Source organism: Oenanthe melanoleuca, chromosome 1 (genome assembly GCF_029582105.1).
Source record: "Oenanthe melanoleuca isolate GR-GAL-2019-014 chromosome 1, OMel1.0, whole genome shotgun sequence".
NCBI lineage: Eukaryota > Metazoa > Chordata > Aves > Passeriformes > Muscicapidae > Oenanthe > Oenanthe melanoleuca.
Window position 1 is genome coordinate 86108089 of NC_079333.1, and position 22479 is coordinate 86130567.

The 22479-nt window shown below is 42.6% G+C and overlaps 1 protein-coding gene and 1 long non-coding RNA gene across 4 annotated transcripts; one reads left to right on the top strand and one right to left on the bottom strand.

Annotated features, from left to right (window-relative positions):
- Positions 1–4351: 4351 nt before the first annotated feature.
- Positions 4352–16240, bottom strand: CHAMP1 (chromosome alignment maintaining phosphoprotein 1). 2 transcript variants are annotated; one of them, XM_056515681.1, is made up of 3 exons: positions 16154–16213; positions 15502–15807; positions 4352–8325 (listed from the first exon to the last, which is right to left on the bottom strand). In XM_056515681.1, exon 3 carries the CDS (start codon positions 8260–8262, stop codon positions 5131–5133), a length of 3132 nt encoding a protein of 1043 aa, XP_056371656.1. In that variant the 5' UTR covers positions 8263–8325; positions 15502–15807; positions 16154–16213; the 3' UTR covers positions 4352–5130. The 2 variants fall into 2 exon arrangements, with proteins under 2 accessions (XP_056371656.1, XP_056371611.1); XM_056515636.1 differs by lacking the exon at positions 15502–15807 and having other exon boundaries at positions 16154–16240.
- Positions 16241–16313: 73 nt separating this feature from the next.
- LOC130266477 (uncharacterized) lies at positions 16314–21395 on the top strand. Of its 2 annotated transcripts, none has more exons than XR_008842900.1 (4): positions 16314–16928; positions 19535–19694; positions 19783–19961; positions 21154–21393. It is a non-coding gene; the product is annotated as an uncharacterized LOC130266477 (long non-coding RNA). The 2 variants fall into 2 exon arrangements; XR_008842913.1 differs by having other exon boundaries at positions 16333–16716; positions 21154–21395.
- Positions 21396–22479: the final 1084 nt, after the last annotated feature.

Here is a 22479-nt window from a genome sequence, read left to right on the forward strand (position 1 = left end):
ATTTCCACATAAATAATTGATTTATGCAGTAAAATACTTCAAGAAAACCATTTAACATTCTAACACACATTGATATGCCTCACAGTGAGGTAGAAAGCATTTCATTTAACAGGGAGGTCAGTGGCTCAGCTGATGCAAATCCCAGAGTGTTCAGTGGCACGGCCTTGGAACGAACCTGAAGTGACATGCAGTGAAGGACTCATTCAAACAGGAATATTTTGGTCCAGATAGGCTACATCGTAGAATCACAGAATCATGCAACACTTTAGGTTGGAAAGGTCTCTTAGTTTAAGTCCAGCTGTTAGTCTAGCACTGCAAGCTCCCCCACTAAACCATATCCCCACGTGCCACATCTATATGTCTTTTAAATACCTCCAGGGTGGTGACTCCCTGAGCTGCCTGCTCTAGCCTGTCTTGACACTCCTTTTTTCCTACTATGTGCATGCTCTTTTGCTAAGAAATATGTAATTACCTAACATTCACCCCCACGTGACTTTTTTTTGCCCCTTTTGGATGTTAATACCACATTTGCACCACACTGGGATGCTTTATTTAACCATAAATGTAGTCAGAAATCATTCAAAGCATTTTGAAAAAAATATATATAGTCAAGATATTTAAAGGGACTAATTTCTGCTTTACAAATCACACAGGTGAACAGTTCAACCAAAAGGGGCTAAGGAACAGAGCACAGACAGAAGGAGTCAGGCAGCTGACAGCAGTAACCCCTTAAGCCAAAGCCACAGCAGAAAGGTCATTACATTATCTTGTCAGTGCACATATGGTCCTCATGTAAAAAGCTTCTGTCCCATCTGTGAGGTTGCTCTACCAATATGTGTTAATGACATGCTGAGACATCATTTCAACTACAGAGTTATTTTATCCAAACTCTTCATTTGGTCATTACCAGCTCTCCTCCAAAATAAAACAGCATGAGGTACCACTGAGCCAATTCAGGTCTGCAGCAACTGCATTGATGAGTCCTTATAGTGTTATGTATTTGGAAACTGCAGAATGAGGGAACATAAAAGTAGCTTTAAGATTTCTTCAATGCACATCCCCCTGCTTTCCTTTAATTTTCAGAAAGATTCTGTCCTTAGAGTCAGCACAAGTATTAACATTTATAGAATGCCAGTGATATCTGAAGTATTCACATTTAACATATTTTCATCATTTTTTATCAGAAATATAGAAACTAAATATTTGCCAGCAGGGAAATCTGGACCATCTTTCTGTACTTTTTTGAACATGGGTGCAGCATTTGCTCTGCAAAGACAGGGAATTTTTCCCAAATTCAATCCAAGATGATTTACAATAGCTGCGGACATCAGCCAATTCTCAGAGCACCCTGGACACCACCCCCAGGGTGCCACGGATGTGCATGAGTTGAGTTCTCTCGACTCACTCCTGACTTAACCCTCTCTGATGGTAGCTCTTCCACTACTTCCACTCTGACTAAACAGAGAGGTGTGGGAGACCTTGCTGGTGAGGAAAAGACAAAGGTGGCACTGGATACTTCAGACTTCTGTGTGCCTGCAGCCACGAATCCATTCACCCCATTTTCTTTGCTCCACCAATGCAGCAGTAAGTTTTGGCTTTGTGTGGTCAGGCTTGGGGGTGGGTGGGGGGGGTGTCTTCTGAGAGAGGCTGCCAGAAACTTCACCCTTGCTGAAGTCAGTGAATCTTTGAACATCTGACTACTCCTAAGTAGAAGTACATAGCATGGATGCTGTAACAAATAAAACTTTTAATCTTCTGCAAGGTCAGGATGACATATACCGATATTAGGTACCTTTTTCTTAATACAAGCATTTAGTTTTTCCTTATTAGGTTCAAAGAATTTTTTTTTTTTTTTTTTTTAATGCAGGACATCTGGAAATTACTTAAAAGTTGTTTTTCCTCAATATGTTTCAAGTTTTAAGGCTTTGCATGGAGGAAGAATGAGGAATAAAACTAAATGCTGAGTGTACAAAGAGCAGAACAACTGTTTTTAATTTTTTCTCTTGCAGCACTGGAGGAAGCCTCTGGGAATAAATGCCTGTTTTTCCACTGAGTTTCACTTAAACTTTGGTGTTTGAAGTTTTGGGTTTCAGAAGGTTATACACTTTGATGAGTCAATATTAGTATAAGCATTTGAGACAGGGAATCAGAACATCTGGTTTTGATACCTACACAAACCTCTGTTGCAGTTATGGAGTGTCTAGGTACAATGAGGGCTACCCTGCAGCTTCAACAGAACAGCAAGTCTCAACTACAACACCAAGGCTTAGCTCAGCTAATGAAACATGAAGTACATACATGCAGTTTATCCATTTTGTTGGGGGTTAGCACTTGTGCCTTGGGCACTCTTTCATGAGGTGAAAGAAAAAACTTGCCTGAGCATTCAGTAAGACAGACTAAAAAGGTAGAGAAGCAGTCAAAGAAAAAAACAACCCAGCAGACAACTGACAGATAAGGGGCAGGTGTGAGGAAATAATGCAACTGAGTTGGCAGGAGATTACCCATAAGCAACTTAGCCAGCATGTCTGTGAATTGAGGGTGCAGTTTCAGAGTTACCATAAGCCCATCTGAATTTACTGCCCCTTCTGCCCAAAGCAGGAAAGAAAGCTTTTTGATTGTACAGCTCAGAAGAAACACCTGGTCAAGTACTCCAGATAACACAAATTAGCAAGAATTCCTTTGACTTGACTTCTACTAAATGAACTAAAATTTAATACTTCTTTTATAGAATCTTTCTCAGCATAGACAACTGTGAAGCACAGAATTCTTACTTTAAAACACTGAATCCTAAATGATCTTCAGGGGTTTTTTTTTAATTAACACAATTAAATTACTTATTAATGTAAGACTAATCAGTGCCAGTAACATTGTGTGTTCATATACTGATGGTTACACTCCACATGATTTCTCTGATCTAGACATGAGCAACATACGGATATACCAAGACAACTACTTAAACTCTTAGCTATGCTGAAGATAAAATATTACTGAAACTAGTAATTCTTGAAAGAATGTCCCCCCAAATATCAAATGAAATGAAGTTGTAATCTGAGACAAAAATGGCCTTTTCTGACAAATACCTCCAAGTTCTTTGCAGATTATTAGTCTGATTGAATGAAAGCTGGTGAAAATGCACTTTAAAAATGACTGGGCATTCCATACAACTAACCACATTTTGCCATAAAAAGATGAAGGTATGTTTAAGTATTGCACATGCAGCCACAGCTAGCATCCTTCTCTAACAACCTCCTCTGATGTTCCTTTATTGTTTCCATTTAGTACTTTCCCTTGAGCATTCTTCAGGAAAAGGACTGAAACCAATGTCCTTCCAAGAGTACACAGAAGAGATTCCTCTCCAAGGATAGGGATCATATAAAAGGAACTGCCTAAAAGTTCATACAGAAGTATTTTCTCAATCATATATATGATCTATTAATGTAACAGCCTTTAAAAAGTTAGAGAACCTGCAAGTTGAATATTGAATAATATATTACACTGAAGTATATATTGAAGACATTATGCTAAGTCAGAAAATTATTTCACTATGCTGACTTTCATTATTAAATATTATTTGCCATTGCAATAAATAATATTTTCTAACACCTGGGAAGTAAAGAATGACTGTATGATTCTGTGCTGTCCTGAATAAGTCACTTTTACTGGCTTTTATTTAATGCCACCTTCTACACTGAACTGCAGCCACAGAATGTCACAGAATGCATTTGAATCACTCATATAGACAGGATAGGAAGGCAACTCTCACTTAATAAGCAGCACTAAGAAGTCACCTGAGTGTAGAGCTTTAAATACCACTGCCCTTCATTACAGAAATCCCCTTGAAAGACAACAAAGATATAAGCTTCAATCAAACCAATCTGAAGCTCTGGTTGGAGCTTATACTTGGAGACTTTATTATTAATTTAATATTAACACCTTCATATCCTAAACCCATATTTAAAACAGCTTGTCTAGGTATAATTCAGCTGGAGAGGACTTCCTTCTTCCTTTTGCTGCCTCCACTTAAAATCTACATTCCTTCTGAATTATAAAGTACTTATGTGTTTTTAACAAATAACACACAAATCACACAAAGGGCAGCATCCTAAATAACAGTGCATAAATTCTTGTTTTCCTTCATTTACCTTTGACATGTTCTTCTGAAAGAAATGGGAAATTTAGACTAACCTTGCTTAGGGACGACTGAGACTGACAGATGGAAAGTTGAAGGTTTCAAAGTAGACCTCCTAGGTAATTTTGTATCTCTTGTTGCCAAAATTACTTTTAAGATACTACATTGAACACAAATGTTTTGTTCTTGACATTAACAAAAAAAAAATAATTATGGCCAACACCAGGTTGGGTTTCTTTTTATTGTTAAAACATTAAAGCATAACATTTCACCAAATACAGGAAATTTAGGGGTTGTCTGACATTACAAACATCTGGATCATCAAGAGAAAGTGTTGAGCTATACATAGTCTGACGTTAATCTATCAATTTAATGTATATTAGTATGATTAAAACATGGCCAAAATACATAATCACAAAATAAGTACCTTGATGCTTCTAAATCTGAGACAAGTCAGAGAACTGAGTGCAATAAATTTCCAACAAATGTCTATACACTCAATTACAACCTTAGGGCAGAATTATTCCTGGAATATTGGTAGTTCCTCATCTTCTGGCTCATTCACATTCAATGTAGCGAAAATTTTGATTTGAGAACTTGATTAAAAACATTTTTAAAAATACAACATTTAACAAATGTGAAAAAAGAAGCTGTCTTCACAGGAAAATATGGATTGCTTGCCACTCCAGTCCTTAATTTCCTATATGTTTTACAAATCTTTACAAAACTAATTTGTATCCATTTTGGTTTCAAAAACATAGTACATCTGAAAAATAAAATATGACTCTACTGATGGGTAATACAAAGACATGATCACGCATTTAAAATTACTTTCAAAAGTAAATCCTTTAAGTAATACAGCTATAAGACAAGTTAAACATAGTACAATAAACCATGCATCTTCTGACTTGTCAGATCAGCTAAACTACTTGGTTAACATACAGTAACACTTTTGAACACTTTGTAAATCCAGCTTTTCTAGCACAAGGAAAAAAAACAGATTAAATTTGTTCTTCAAGTGGTTCAAGGCTGTCCAAGTGTTTTTTAGATATCTCATCACTATGACGGCTTTGGCAATGGGTTAAATGTTTCTTAAAGCCTCGGGGAAAATTTGATTCAAAATTACAACGGGGACACTTCAACAAACTTTGACCATGAGCAGCAACATGATTTTTAAGAAGAGACTCCAAGAGAAAAGCTTTGCCACATATTTTACATTTGTATGGGCTTTGAACGTTATGCTTGTTAACTAAATGGTGCAAGACAGCACCTTTTTTCATTGCACGACAGCAACAAATTTTGCAGTAATACTTTCCCTTGCCACGCTTCATGTATTTTGCTATTTCTTCCTCAGAGATGAAAGCCTCTTTCTCTTCAGTAAACTGAAGCACACACTGTGGCTGCGTAGGAGTAGTTGCATCCATTTTGCTCTCTTTGCTGTAATCAGATGACTCCATATCATACTGCTCTTGGTCACTGTTGGATTCTTGCTCCTTTATCTCCATTGAGTCCATTGCTGTTTTTCCACACTCACTACTATTTAGTTCAGAATCTGAGTTCTCCTGGTTTTCCTTCTTGGGCTTCTTTCTTGGGCATGAATATAACATGTGTTCAGGTGATTCTTTGGCTAATATTGATTGTTCATCCTGTGAGAATAAATCATCCAGTGGTTTCTGATCGTCTAAAGTGTGAGAGAGAAAGTCACTCTCACCAGACTCACTAGGTGTTTGGGGCTCAGAAAAAAAGCCCGAAGCAGACTTGTGAGGCTCGGAAAACAGGATGGTCTTCTGGATTTCAGAAGGTACAGTAGTTTCAGCATGTCTCTGGACATCAGAGGTTAGAGCAGCAGCAGGCTTCTGCATCTCAGAAAATACAGCATGCTTTTGAACATCAGGGGAAACAGCAGATTTCTGGCAGTCTGTGAAAACAGCTTGCTTGAGTGTATCAGGAGAAACAGGAGTAGGTTTCTGGGACTCAGTAAAGAGGCCGTGTTTCTGAACTTCAGGAGATATGGATTTCTGAGACTCTAGAAAGGAAGTAGACTCCTGAACTTCAGAGGAAATGGAAGTGAGTTTTTGGGCTTCAGAAAACAGGGCATGCTTCTGGACTTCAGAAGAAACAAGAGCGGATTTTTGGGCTTCAGAACACAGAGCTTGTTTTTCACCTTCAGTAGAAACAGCAGAAGTAGACGTCTGATTCTGGGGCTCAGAAAACACAGCACGTTTCTGAACATCAGCAGAAGCAGTAGGATTAGATTTACGAGTCTCTGGGAACAACACTCTTTTCCGAGGTTCAGGGAAATGAGCCCGTTTCTGAATCTCAGATGAAGCAGCAGAGGGGGATCTCTGAGTTTCAGGAAAATACATAGGTTTCCGTGACTCAGTGAGTTTCCAAGATTCAGGAGATACTGAAACACCAGGCTTACGGACCTCAGGAAAGAAAGAAGGCTTCCAAGAGTCAGAGGAAACAGTGTGACTAGACTTTCGAAGCTCAGGAGAAACAGGGGGAGAATGCTTCCATGTGTCAGGGGACAGAACAGGTTTCCAGCCTTCAGGGTAAACAGATGAGATGGGTTTCCAGGGCTCAGAAGAAACAAGAGTAGACTTCTGGGATTCAGAAAAGGACGTAGACTTACACGAATCAGAAACAAGTCTCCTAGATTCTGGCAATACAACCGGACCAGGCCTTCGGGACTCGGGGGCAGACCTCCGGGATTCTACGGACACCGACATGGCAGGCTTTGAAGCCCAGGGAGAAACTGGGGAAGACTTCTGCACTTCGTGAGGTGAAGACCTCCAGGGCTCGGGGGAAACAGCTGGCCCAGGTCTCCACGACTCTGGTGAAACTGCAGAAGCAGGCCTCCGGCTTTCAGGAGAAGAAGCAGACGCGGGCCGACGCGTTTGAGAGGGATGCCGCCGTGGCTCAGGGGACGCCGCCGGGGCATACCGCCGTGGTTCAGGGGACACTGCTGCAGGAGGTTTCTTTGGCTCTGGGGACACAGCTGGGGAGTATCTGCGGGGCTCTGGAGACACAGCGGGAGAATGGCGCCGGGGCTCTGGAGACATGGCAGGGGAATGCCGGCGGGGCTCTGGAGACACGGCTGGGGAGTGCCGGCGGGGCTCTGGAGACACGGCTGGGGCTGGCTTCTGTGGGTCAGGGGATACAGCAGGAGAGGGCTTCTGTGGGTCAGGGGACACCACAGGGGATGGTTTCTGTGGGTCAGGGGACACCACAGGGGATGGTTTCTGTGGGTCAGGGGACACCACAGGGGATGGTTTCTGTGGGTCCGGAGATACAACAGGGGAAGACTTCTGTGGGTCAGGGGACACAACAGGGGAGGGCTTCTGTGGGTCAGGGGACACAACAGGGGACTGTTTCTGTAGGTCAGGGGACACGACAGGGGACTGTTTTTGTGGGTCAGGGGACACGACAGGGGACAGCTTCTGTGGGTCAGGGGACATGAGAGGGGTGAGTTTCTGTGGGTCAGAAGACACTAGAGGGGACAGCTTCTGTGGGTCAGGGGACATGACAGAAGATGGCTTCTGTGGGTCAGGGGACACAGGTGAGACTAACTTCTCTGGATCAGGAGATGTAGCCTGGGCTGACTTTTCTGGATCTGGGGAAACAGTCTGGACTGACTTCTCTGGCTCTGAGGAAGTCACCTGAGCAGACTTCTGGGGCTCTGGAGACACAGATTTCTGAAGCTTGGGGGAAACAACAGATTCAGATTTGGGGAGCTCAGGAGAAAGGGCAGGCTTGAGTGACTCAGGGGAAAGGGTAGGTTTCTGTGGCTCCAACGTGACACTCTTTTTGGATGAATCTGAATCTCCCTCTATCTGTTGCTCTTTCTGCTCTTCATTCCACTTCTCAGGTGCTGAATGCTGTGCTTTGATGTGATAATATACGTTGCAATACATCTTGCTGGTAAAGAAACATTTATGGCAGTGAAACAGTTTTGCACTTTTTTGATAAAATATAAGTTTACCCAAACCAGCAGCATCCATTTCATCACAACACTCTGGGTGAACGGTACCCATATGAATTTGTATGTTTTCATAGTCAGTTCCCCTGAAGCTGCAGTAGTCACATTCCAAGCGCTCTGGGGTTTTACGTAGTATCTGCAACATGTCCATTTTTCTATAGGCAGTAACAGTTTCCACAGCTCACTGCACCCTTTAAAGAGGAATTTTCAGTTCCTGCAATAAAGGAAAAAGATCTGTATAGTTATTTGTCCATGTTAATTTCAACTCTGTCATTCCTAAATAATCACATGGGCTTTTCCCTGGTCACCTTCCTCCCATTTTAGAAAGCATAGATTTTGCACAGATATTGACTACTGCATAGAGAAATCCAAATATAGGTGTCACCAACTCCTGAAAATCATTTTGCATCAGTAAAAGTTGAAAAAAGTGTATATTTAACAACAGGCCTTCCTACCTATGTAAAAAAACTGGAAGCAAATGATAAAAAAAAACCACAGATGATGAAGAGCAAAGTTTGAATTTCATTTGGTAAATGTGACTTGTTTTCTCCATTGTCTTCTCTTCCCATATTTGATGTGCTTTTATTGACATTGTATTATTTACATTATGCATGTAAACTGAAAACAAAAAGTACTTTGGAAAGTACTTGAAATATTGCCACTGAGATAAGGCATTTAAAAAATGCATCTCCATGATTAAATTTCAAAAGTAATCAGCAGTTTTTGACAAAGACGAAGAAAAATTCAAGAAAACAGCAGCCTAAAGCCTAGGCTGTTTTCATCGGTCAAATACTGACTTCCTTTCACTAATTACATGAAAAAAAAATAATGCTGATTATGAAAACTTCATCTATTATGAAAAGGACTTTTCCTGTTCCGTAATTTCATCTGTTTCCCAAATAGCAACTAAAATACTATTTTAAAAAAAAGCAGGGTTTTTTTTTTCCCAGTTGGTATATTTAACAGTCCACTGTATCCAGAACACTGTTTTCCTCACCCCAAACATGGAAATTTCTGAAAGTTAATGTTTTTCTGCAAGACTTCAAAAAACCCAATATAACAACAACAAAAACAAACCAACAAAAAACCCATCTCAAAAACCAAACAAAAAAACCCCCAGACAAAAATAGCTTTTAATGATTTGGCTAGATTCCCTTATTTCCAACAGAATTTTACCAGATTAGCTACAATAAGCAGAAAACCAAGTCTAGCCATATTCTGTAGTTACATCGACATAAAACTGGAAGACAAAAAGGACATTTAACTTAAATGCACACACTTTTTCTTGTAGGTTGAAATTAAACAGTTGTTACATGTTTAATCATGCTAAGCTATCAATCTAATTTTGAGGATTGTAAAACACACTGCTTCAAAACACTCAAAACTGTTGTTTTATTTTAACATTAATTTATCTGTCTAAATATATATTAGACTAACAAGTCTAAAAATATTCATTCAAAGCAAGTTTTCTTAATTTATTCCTAAAGCATTTTCCCCCTGGTTTCTTATGGAAATTAGGCTTACACAAACACATTGCCCTACAGCCAATCAAACTGGACAAAGCAATCCAGCCTTACTTTGCATTTCTACACCTTTCATGAAAATCAGGAACTAAAGAATGCAAGTAATGCCTCCACTGAGGCAGAATATGTCACTTAGCAGCAACTTCTTCTGTTTAGCCTCTACACAAATAGTCTTGAAACATTCAGAGCAAGCAGTATCTGATTCAGCTTGTAATTAAGGAAAAGGGGAAGGAATTAAAAATACTATAGCAGTGAGCTGCTTTGGGCTTGGGGCAGGGACAGAATGAAAGCAAATTAGCAGCTCTGCTAAAGGATGAGATGGATACAGCAAAAAACAAGGAAAGAAGGATTGGCTGAGGAGCAAGGGGACACAAATTCTTAAGAAATAGCAGTTCACTAGCTCTGCTACTTATGGAGCAACCTCCTTTGCATGCACTACGCATACACACTTCACATTAAGTCACAGGAACAGTTAGATTTCCAATTGGGAAGCACGGCGGAACCACATATGGAACTTTAAGAAGGATCCTGCTTTACAACCATGATACAAATGCACAGTAACCAACCACAGCCTAGCTACAAATAATTATTCTGCTCTGCAAACACTGAAGTGGAAGGACCTTTGGGGTATAAGTTGCAGTTTCCCAGCACTTCCCAGCCATACAAAAGACACCCCAAATTGTAGCCCACACCACATTGAGTGTTGACCCAAAACACTTCCCAACATCTTATAACAAATTTTTTAGGTCTGTAGAAGATGAAAACAAAACACAAAGATGACAGCAGCAAACAGTGGGCTGTATCCCTGCAACAGAAAATAACTTGCCAATTGTAAAAATCCATAGCACATCATGTCTTAGTACTCCAAAGGACCTTCAAGTCTTGATTAATTATAGTTTATGGTTTGTTTGCAGGACTTGGGAAAATGGGAAGAAAGGAAGATTTAAATTTGAATGCAAAAATTTCTCAACTGCTGATATGAGTGAAATAAAATGGGTTTGGGTTTTTTATCAAGTCATAGCAGAGCATAATTAGGACAATAAGACATACTGCAGTAATCACATTTTTAGACTTGAAAGGGAATTTGTCAATCCCAAAATTGGTTGTAATCCTGTATTATCCATTTTCTTTTCACTAGAAAACCAAAAAAGGGCTTTTCCAGTTTGAATTTGTCACAGTTTACAACAAAGTTTACCAGACAATCTTTTCTACTCTCTTCATACTTTCCCTGCTCTTCACATGTCACCTGTTGCCCTTGCTGCAGTTTTTTGTTATTCATTGAAATACACTTCACCCCTCCTCCCATCCTCTTCTTCTATTGATGTCTACCTTACCTTATGATTAAAATTACCACTTTCTTTCCAAATACAACAGTTAGAAAAAAATCAGTGGCTCCCTTCTGTAAATTGTCCAAAGCTGCTAAGCTTTTTTGACCATGAGATTATTCTGGAGCAAAGAAGTTACAGGCACAGTCCAGACATCCATAAGTCTTTATGGTCAAGCCTTTTGCATAAGAAATAACACTAACGAGCTGAGAGCACTTTCTCTCACATTGCCGTCACTCACCATTTTTAGTTCTGTAACTCAACCCACTGTATCTGGCAGTCACTGAAGTAACTGCCTCTTCTGCTGAAATCTCTACTTCATTGAGGCATCCTACTAAGCAAGACAAGTCTTCGTTATTGCAGCACCTTAGGCTACAAGTCCATGGAATAGTAAATCTAGTTTTAGATTAGTTACTGAGATCAGTAACAAACAGTGCCGAGCCCCCACTAACTCACGTTTGTAAATTTAAATTTGCTGAAGCAATTCTGAAAGAATACACTTGGTGATGTTGCTGGTTCACTTAGCACAGATCTAAATAGATAGTTTGAAAGATTTTCCTGTGAAACTCTCCAGATTCTGTCTCAATATTGAGCTCCAAAGCCACTGTCTCTACGCAGTTTTGGTTGCTGCCCTCCTCTGTACTCAGGTTTATCACACAAATTACTCTGCTTCACACTGCTCATAGCCATCAGCTCCTGCATAAGAACTTGTTCTGCACTGGATCCTGCCTTGCCTAGACGGGTAAAAATGCAAGGAACAACATGTCACTGTTTTCTAAAGAGTCCCACACCAGCAGAGCCAGCCAGCCTAGAAACCATATGCTCAGAAACCAGGTCCCCACGGTCCTGGTCCAGCATGAACTGTGATGTAATCTGTGCTCAGCAGCATCTTTTTGGCAACATTAACAGAGACGGACCATGCTCCCTCTGTGTAAATGCATTATAACAGACATTAAATGGAACTAGTTCTGTGCTGCTGCAAATCAAACCAATAAACAGGGTACGGAAAATAACTGGTGTGATCAATCTGTTGGGTGCTCCAGGGGCACTGCAGAGAACTGGACTAAGTTCTAAATCCCAACATGATTCTAGTCCTCTGAAGCTCTTTGAGGAAAAGTATGAATTTCAGGATGAAGATCAAATTGTCATGAGCAACAGCTTTTCCATGAACAAAGCAGAAGACAGATGGCCACTGGAGTATCTCTAAAGACTTCTTGAATACTCCTAGGAGGACAAAGAAGCTGCCACCTCTATTTGTACCACCAGTGCAAATAACTGCTGTGCAGGCCCCAGGCCACTTTGTTTAGCTGAACATTCTGCCAGGCCATAACTGTTTTGTAAAAAGACACCTGAGCATTTCCCTGTTCAAACTCTCCATTAACGGGATGTGCAGTGCAGCAGTGGCTATAACTGAGACTGTGCTGCATGCCACTATAACACCACAAAGCACAACACATTCCTTAATTGCTCCTTCTGCACTCCCTCCTACTTTTCTCACTTTCCATGGCAGCAACACTGAGAAAACAAATAAAGATGCAGCCAAACAGAACTAATTATCTGTTCTGAGAACACACTATATCCAAAGCAGAAGCCTGAAGCCCAGCATTTATGCCTGCCCTGCATCTACAACCTGCCTTCAAGACAAAATACTGTGATTCCACAAGGATTCTGGGGCTTACAATACTAAATTTTAACTTAAGGCAGCCAAGACTCATTCAGAGTCTTCCTAAGACATGACATTTCCCACTGAAATCTACCTGAACAGGAAAGTGAGTCTGGCTAAAAGCTCACTATATCCTTAGACATCAAGCACCAACTCTCAGCTCTTAGCTGACTTGAAGTGACACAGATCACTCAGGTTTAAAGCTGTCTGAAGAGACACAAATCTCAGCAGTGGGACCACCAGTCCCTACTGCTGCTCCATCAGCCACTTCTCCCAACCCCTCTTCTTGCATGTTGAGAACCCACATACAGAGGTTCCCACCAACTCTGCTCTCCACTGAGATGCTTAAGATTCTTACACCAGTTCCTGTAACCTACATTGCAGTTCTGGCCATAATCTCCTCCACCAGAGGAAGAAAAACAGAAAAATAGCATAGGAAATGGACTGGGAAATGAACAACAATCAGTGCTTTTCTTGCTTTGTTCTTAGCAGCCAAGAGACTAAAGTCATGATTTGGCAGAAAGAAGAAGTACCCTGGAAGTCAGAGGCAGTGAGATAACCGCAAATACAACCAAAAGTTGGTTATGAGTATCACAAGGCAGCCACAGAGTGGAGTCAAACAGCATCAGAAGTTTCTGTTGAGCTCATGTTAAACTGAGCGATAGGAGCGTCCTAAACCAATGCACAGAGAGGAGAGACCTCCTGATGTCTTCCCAGCCAACACATCCAGCCACATCAGAGATGGTTCCTGGATTCTGCATCCCATCTTCCACAAGGATCCCACTTAAGATTAAGCCATACTTTCTACAGTTTCTCAAAAACCTCCCAATGGAAGAAAAGTGGGAAAATGCAGAGAAGATACCTATATTTACGGAGGAATCAATGCAGGGGATGGAACAACAAGACTCTTGCAGTGAACAAGATATTTCTACTTTTTAAATCCACTCCAGTTTCATAGCTACAAGTCTTCCAATCATTCATGGTAATTTTTAATAAACATATTCCACACTTAGCATTGCAACATTTAATATTTACCTGCATTTTATCTCTACAGAAGATAAGCTGTGACTGTCCAAGGGAAACAACGAAGGTCTCACAGCTAAAGATCTAGACTGTCTGTGAGCACAGAGAATTAGATTTCTTTTAACATTACATGAAGAAATTCAGAGTACAGCAACAAGCAGTCTCCACATCATTGTTCAAAATCAGACTGTCTCAGTTCTCAGTGGAAGAAGAATCTATAACTCTTTGTCCCTCAATAAACAATCAAGCCTGGTGCAACACAAGCACATAGAGGACATGCAACATATTTTAATGACACCAACACAGCTGGGAAAATGATCCAGAAGAAAGCCCTGTGATTTTCTACAATGCCCTACAACAATGCATAGGATTCCCAGTCACCAGTCACTGTACAGGAAGGATCACTGTTTATTTTTATCAGCCTTGGAAGTTTCTTGCAAGCAAGCAGTTCAGTCATAACCTCTGCCAGTGAGGCAAGTCAATACTAAATTTGTTCCCAGCAAAAGAAAGCTGGGTGAGATACAGCAGCATCATTGCCTCTGCTAGCAGGAACAGATCCAGACTTTTGCTGGGTTTAAGAAAAAGAAAAAATTACATGTTCTTGCAGTGCCAAAAAGTAAATGCAGTCTGGTGGCAGCATGATGCTTCTCTTGAAGCTACATCCCTGTGTTGTGACTGACAAAGAGAAGTTTAGCTCCCAGAGGAAGCTGCACACAAACATTCCACAGTGGGGCAGAGCAGGCACTTCAAAACGCACTAGGCAGGTAAGGGCATCACTTCCAAGGCACCATGAACAAGACAGGCAGCCCTATGCTCCTGCTAGTCCAGAAGTGTCCACAGTATCTGACTACAACCTCACATCTGAACTCCCAGCTACCAGTCAGTCTATTCAGGCTAAGTTCCACCAGTGACAATTGCTGAACAAGGTCTTTAAAATTACAGCTATACAAGGCACAAACACTCTAGCCCAACCAGCCACTGAAACAGCAAGATATGCTAAGAACATGGGAGGCACCAGATTCAGGCAGGAAATGCTGTATTATGAAGTTCCATGTTTCCAGGAAAGGTTCAAGTCAGAGGAGATCTATAAAGTGACAATACTTGATGCATATGCAGCTGACTTAAGAAACACAAAGCATCCAGAACTGCAGCAATTTTGCAATATTTCAATCTTTGTAAAAGAGAATGACAAGTCTACACAACATTAGTTCTCAACACAAGATCTAACAATTGCAGAGTAAAATCAATATACCTTTGATAGATTCAAGATAGAATTAATTAATTCCATGTACTTCTGACACAGCTTTTTAACTCTGTTCACAATTCCACTTAGTTGGCTTCCAAAAACGTCCCCAAAAACGTTATTGCTGCAGTGCTGCACCTGAGCTAATGAAGTGCCACTAGACCCACTAGTCCATTACAGTCTAGGCAAGCACTGAATCAAGGCTGTGAAACTTGGTGATAACAGGCTAAGAATTCCATTTACACTACCCTGAAAGAATGAGGCTCAAGAGAAGATTATGGAAGAGAAACATGAAATCCAAAGTTTCGACATTCCTCACTTGCAAAAAATTCATAGAATCATTGAGGTTGGAAAAGACCTCTGAGATACTGAGCTCCAACCTGTGACTGAACACTACCTTATCAAGCAGACCACAGCATTCAGTGCCACGTCTTTCCTTAGACATCTCCAGGGACAGTGACTCCAACACCACTCTGGACAGCCCATTCCAATGTCTAATCACTTTCACAGTGAAGAAGTTCTTCCTAACGTTCAATCTAAACGTGCTTTGGAGCAATTTAAGGTTATGTCCTCTCGTCCTGTCAGTTGTTGCCTAGGAGAGGCTGACCCCCACCTGGCTACAGCCTCTGTTCAGGTGCTTGTAGAGGGTGGCAAGGTCCTCCTGTTCTCCAGGCTGAACAACCCAGCTCCCTCAGCCGCTCCTCACAGGACATCTCTCCAGAACTCCTGTGAGCCTCGGTTCTGCACCTGCTTCTCGGCTCCCACGTGCGACGCAGCCGCTCCCGACAGCTATTTCTGTCACCGGGAACGGGCCCGGTCCCGGCGGGGACACGTCCCGTGCCGAACTCGCTATCCCAGGACAGCGGACGGGCAGCGTGCTCCTCCTGCTCCTGGCTCCGCCGGCATCACTGTAACTTTCCTGCGGGGAGGGGGTGCCTGCGGGCTCGGCTCCCGGGGCCGCCGGCTCCCCGCTGCCCGGCCCTCCCGGGGCCGCACCCCCGGCGCCGGGGGCCGCGCCGCCCGCCCATTCATCCCGCCCCTCCGGCCGCTCTCCCTCCCGCTCTCCCCTCTCCCTCTTCCCTCCCCTGCCCGGCCCCGCTGGTTTTGTTCCCCCCGCGCCGGCACCGGCAGCCGCCGCCGCCCCCCACGCGGCGGGGGCTGGACAAGGGGAAGGCCCAGGCCCGATGCCCAGGGGGAGGGAGGGAAACGCGCCGGGCCCGGCGGGCGGGAGCGGGGGGCGAGCGGGACGCGGCGCCCGCACTCACCGTTCGGCAGCTCCGGGACGGCGGGCGCGGGGCCGGGGGGGCCGGGCCGGGCTCCCCCCGCCAATGGCGGCGGCGGCGGCGGCGGGAGGCGGGACCGGGTCACGTGCCGCGGCCGCGGCGGCGGGGCCGGGGGCGGGGCCGGGCCGCGCCGCCCGCCGCGCCCGCCGGCAGGGGGCGCTGCCGCACGGGGGGCCCGGCCGTGTGTGGGAGCCCACAGAGGGTTTGTCCAGCGCGGAGAAAATGCCAGAATCCCAGAAACACAGAGTCACAAACTAGGCTGCGAGAGACCTCCGAGATCCTCGACTATGACCAAACACCACAGTGTCAACAAGACCGTGGTACTCGGTGCTTTGTCCAGTTTTCCTTAAACACCTCCAGGGACGATGACTCCACCACCTCCCTGGGCAGCCCATTCCAACAAACAATCACCCTCTGAGTGAAGAAATTCTTCCTAAAATCCACCTAAAAATTTCTTGATGCAGTTTAAGACTGTGTCTTCTCATCCTGTCGCTGGTTGCCTGGGAGAAGAGCCTGACGCCGATCTGGCTACAGCCTCCTTTCAGGTGATTGTAGAGAGCGGTACGGTCTCCCCTGAGCCTCCTCCTCTCCAGGCTGGACAATCCAGCTCCCTCAGCCGCTCCCTATGTGACACTTGTTCTGTCGCTCTTCTCTGGATCTGCTCCAGCCCGTTGATATCCTTCCTGAATGAAGCAGCCCAGAATGGACACAGGATTCTAGATGTGGGCTCACCAGTACCAAACAGGCCACACCTCAGGTGCTGTGTCCAGTTCCTGACTTCTGTCAATTCAGGAGCTGCTTTTTGTCTTTTGGTTTCTGCAGTGCTTTTTGTCTGGTGTGTAAAGAATGACCGACTCACAGAATCACAGAATCAATTTAGTTGGAAAAGACCTCTGAGATCAACTCCAGCCTATGACTGAATAACCCCATCTCAAGCAGACCACAGCACTTGGTATTACGTCCTGTTTTTCCTTAAACAACTCCGGGGATGGTTACTGCCTGGAGGTGTTTAAGGAAAGACTCTCTGGAGGCTGAGGGGCATTTTGTTAAGCGACAATCTGGTGGGGGCAACCCAGGTTTTTGTTACTAGATTCCTTGGGGCACATTAGTGTGAAACGACACTGAATGAGCAGTATTTGTAAATAAACAATGTAGCGTTTATTATAGAACAACTAGTTTGCAGAGGAAAATAGGCATGGAGCCATTTTGGTGGTAATTATCTATAGTAATACAACATGAAAGCATTGCAATATGAAAGTGCAACAACATCACAGAAGAACACACACAAGGGGAAAGAAAAAAAGAGAAAGGACTAGAGAAGAGCGAAAGGGAAAGGGAAAGGGAAAGGGAAAGGGAAAGGGAAAGGGAAAGGGAAAGGGAAAGGGAAAGGGAAAGGGAAAGGGAAAGGGAAAGGGAAAGGGAAAGAGAAAGAAGAGTGTAAGCCTCACAGCAAGACTTGGCTGCTGCACAGTCTTGGTCGAAGTGGTGGTCAAGTAATGAGGGTAGTCCTGCATAAATGGTGGGGGAAAATCGGCAGAACACACCATCTCTTGGGTTTGTGTTCACCCGGGTTCAGGTGACTGCAAATCAGGTACCTCCTCAGGAGCAGGGAGCTTGATGTAAGAGTGCGGATCAGGGGACACCTTCTAAGACAGCACAGCTGCTCAGCGCTGTCCAGTCAGTTGTGCCCCATTATGTCCCATCGGAGATGAACACGCTCTGTTAACACAAGAATTCTCTGGCATTTCCCTCGGGGAGGAAGGGGAGCCCCACTGCCCAGTGGTTTGTGCAAGGAAGCACAACTTAGCATGACAAGGGGCACAGTCCTCTCCACAGGATCCAGCTCCTATCTCACTCACAGCCCATCATTCACCCTGTGCCTTGTCAGATCAGAGGTTTAGCCGCTACACGACTAAAAGCTTACCTACTCCATCTCAACCAAGCACCCTGGCATCTCCACAAATGAGGAATGCTTTGAGTCATTGACTCCTAATGTTCAGTGCTCTCTGCATCTTCCAGAGGAGGGAAGCAGGAGGGAAAGATGCTAAGCTTTTCTCCCTGGTGCCCACGAGAGGACATGTGGCTCAGAGCTCCTTCAGGGAAGGTTTGGCTGGACATTTGGCAGCATTTCCTTACCAAGAGGGTGGCCTCTGTCAGGCAGCATTTAGCAGTGATCTGTTGCATCCCCTGGCTGCTTGGATAGAAGCAGTATTTTTCACCAGTTGTATCTAAGTTTCCAACAAAATCCATCCTGCCCATGCTTTGAAAATGTAGCGGAAGTGTAGTGATCAACTACAATTACTGATTGATGAGGAATTTCTTTCTTTATTCCACATCTAGATGTCATGGAGAAATCTAGCACTGCAGGCTAGATGCCCTTCTGATCTTCTGTGTAGTTATGTCCCAGGCTCATATCTCTTTGTCTACAGGTTATACATTCATCTTTGGGAATTGTGGTTTTCCCATGACTATCAAAACCAAACCAGTTGTTTCCATCCCAGTCTTCAGCTAAGAGTGCTCTTGATACTCATCCTCCTTATACTTGCATTTCATCTGTTTTTTATTATTCAAAATGCTGACTCCTGCTTTGTTCATTCAGGGAATAGTGTTTAAAGTCAATCCAAGGCCAGCTAATAACCTGTCATTCTAACTTGATCCTGAGCTTTTCATCTCTTTCTGGTTTGACAGTACTTTCACTCATCTTACAGATTTTGATTTAATTTCCAGCTTCTGTAGTTAATAGAATAATTTCCATTGAGAGTGGAATCAAACACTTAATTAAATTCCAGATAAACCAGGTGTACCCCATTTATTAGGTTTCTTCTTAGACAGACTAAGTAAACTTCTCTTCTTTATCCATGCTATTGTTATCTGTAGGTGATTTGGAGTACTTGGAGGATTTCCTGTCAACCTAGCCAAGCTGTTTTCTCAAGGGAGGTAAAAAAATCTCACAGAGATTTCTTGCTGGATTAACAATTACAGAGCAAAAATTGCACTAGAACACAGAGAATACTAAAGAACACATCTCAACCACAGTGAATAACTATTTTTAATGGACTTTTTTTTTACTATACGGTTAAACTTTGTTTTCTAACTTGTTAAGAACTTTTTTTCCATCTAGGGATTTCATTTGATTTATGAAATTATGCTAAAGTTTCATAAGTCTCTCCCCTTCCAGTTAATATTATTGTGAAAAACACTTGAATATAGTTTGCAGTTCTAGATTTTTTTTCCATAAGCAAAATGTAAAAAATTACCATATTCACCTGTGAAGTCTCTCAGTAAAATGCCAACAAGCTTTTGAAGGCCTGGAGTTTAATCGTACAAGACAGCTATTTTTTTTCTTTCTATTCCTTCCCTCAGGCCCAGAAATTACTTTCTGAAACGGCCTTTTTCTTCTTATTATGTGGTAGTAACTGTAACAAATAGAGCAACGAATCTGTTACCTAACACTGTAGCTATGGAGAGCTCACAATTCATTGGAGACACATCTAAATACCCCCTGGATACATTTTTACCTTATGTAAGTGTTTTTCTCCTTGTTATTTGATCATTAATTAAGGAATATAAAAGTTTCCAATGTACAATCAACTTTAATCGTTGTATTTCAGGATGTAAAACGTTAAGGAAACAAGACTGAGACTATTTAACCCTGGAAGTGTTTCCATTCTATCTTTGATATCTCGATTTTCTTGACTGAATGTCTGAGAACATAACTGTACACATCCTCTTGTTTCTGGATGCTGATGACCTTCAACAGCTGTCAAAACTGTGCAAGATCTTCCAGCAGGTAATGTCCTATATCAGTGCCCATATTCAAGTTCATTGTTAAGAAAAAAGGTGAGGTGGAACTTCCCTTCAGTTTCAGCCAGCAGAACCATCTTCATTTCTGCACAACCAGATATAGGGAGCAGCACAACACACGCATACCTGGGCACAGATCAGAAGGCCAAGCCCTTCATGATGTGGACAATCTAAACCCAAACCTCCTGTCTGGCCAGCTGGAGCCCTGCAGAATTACTTTTCAATCTGTTCATTAGAGTTGGCAACTGAGATCCTGGCAGAAGAAAAAACCCAAGACACCAACACTTTAAACACTTCAACTTTTATGCAGTATCTTCATATTTGATTTTAGACTGTATCAACATTTTAAAAGAGAATAGAAAAAAAAAGAATCTCCCATTTCTGCATGTTTTTGTATCTCCTGCCTTCTGCACATGCTGGGAGCCATTTATGGATCTTGCATAGACCATGAGGCTATAGTAGCCATTTTTGCTAATCTTTGCCCTTTTGGAGTGTGTTGGAGAATTTTTATTATTTATTTTTATTAATAATCCAGGCTGTTAATTGGAATCAAGCAAAGAACACTGCAGTTCAATGTCTTATGTATTTGTGTCAATTTGAATCAAAATACTGTAATATTTATGTGACAATAATGAGCCTCTGATAGTATCCACGTAACTGTAGATGGGATATGCAAATGGGGCATATTCAGGAGATCAGGTGTGGCCTAATGAAGTGTAAATCACAAAATACATCTGGAAAATATTTATTTTTTAGTTATGTAACAATGAAGAAGTTTGGGAGAGATTTTAACTGCTAAGAGGGAAACCTGCACTTGGAAAGATGACTTTTCCAGTTTTCAAGAACTTCAATGAAAAGTTCAAGTGGAGGCACAGAAGACAGAGTGAATGCCTTTAAGTCACTTAGAAATTATCAGATTAGATTCTGGTTTCCCATTTGTCTCAGATATTTTTTCTTTGTAATGAAATAGTTTTAAATAAGTAACTTGAGAATTTCAAGTCTCTCCTCTCATCATATAAGATTCAAACAGCACCACCAACTCACAAGTAATTTTCCACTGATTTTCAACATTCTATCAGGTTTGGGGAGGGAAGTACTCCTCCATTTTCCTTTTTAGGCATATTTTATTCTGATGTTCAATATTATTTTGTGCCAAAGAGTGGGTTTTGTCATTTCAGGCTTTTGTTTGGGCTGTTCAGGACTAACACTGCAAATAAATGCCAGAAGAGAAACTGCATTCAGCATGAAGAACAGTATTGGCTTAACCACAGATGGACCTCCAAAGACACTCCAAAAACAACTTTCAGCCATTCGGTTTTAAATTAAAAGAAGCAACAGAATGTATTTTAAAACTGAATGTGAACTTGTCTGTACAATGTTTGGAGTTGAATAAACTTCTCTTTAAAGCTGGAACAAGCACAAATGCAGGGTTTTTTACTGAATATTTACATTCCACATCAGTTTCCTGTAACACAATAGCTCACGACAGAATGGAGCCCAATCTCCATTTGACAGACAGAATGATTTCCATCTTCCTAAACGTCAATGACCTTGGAATTCAATAAGAAACAGGGCAAAAGAAATTTGGTGAAGCTATCAAGTGAGTGAAGGTTTTTTATTAAATGTAGAACATTATATTTTAAAAGCAAGAAAACAGATGGCACTGAAGTCAGCTGTGATGTAACCAGACACAATTCCCATTCTGTGGGGATGCTGTCTCTACTTTCAGCTAAGCTGAATTTGCAAAACAAAGTTACTATTGTGGCAATGAAGCTCTCACGCCACGATGAGTTTGCACAAAGGCAGGCAGCAAGCCTGCATTTATTTGATGTCATCGGGAGAAGCATAAAAGAATAAGTGAGCACAGAGCAGGTGGCAGCTCCGCCAGCAAGGGAAGCAAGCTTAGGCCCTGCTGCATTCCTGTGCAGGAGACACTGGAGTAGGGACTTGGAAATGTATCTTGCTGCTTTAGCCATTGCACTTTGCAGAATTCCCATGAGGTACATGCTCGATTCCAGTGGGCAGTCTTCTCTGCAGATACGGCTGCACAAGCCATATCCTGTTTCCACAGGCACAGACTATCCTGCTGGCTCTGCCCAAGATGACCCATGAGCGCAGAGAGGGGAGGCTCAGGGATGTTTTCCCTGTTGGCAGGAGGGGTAACACTGTAGCAGTGAACCTGCAGGCAGCATTCCACGCATCCTGGTGTTCCTGGGGTAGCCTGGCTGCTCCTGTCTCTCCTGAGCTGTAGTTGGACATAGCAATGCACAGATCCTGCTGATGGTGGACATTACTTCCTACTGCCCTTCCCAGATGTGGGAAGACTGGATGCCAGTATCTGCTGCATAAGAGAGGCTGTCCCAAGGGTTCCTTGAGTGGCACTGCCAAGTCATCAGACAGCTGGGGCTCCTTGGGATGCAGCTCAGGCTGCAGCTGTGTGCAGATGCTGACTACTGCACTCTCCACATCCAAATTTGAATGTCCTGAATATTCCTTCCATGTGA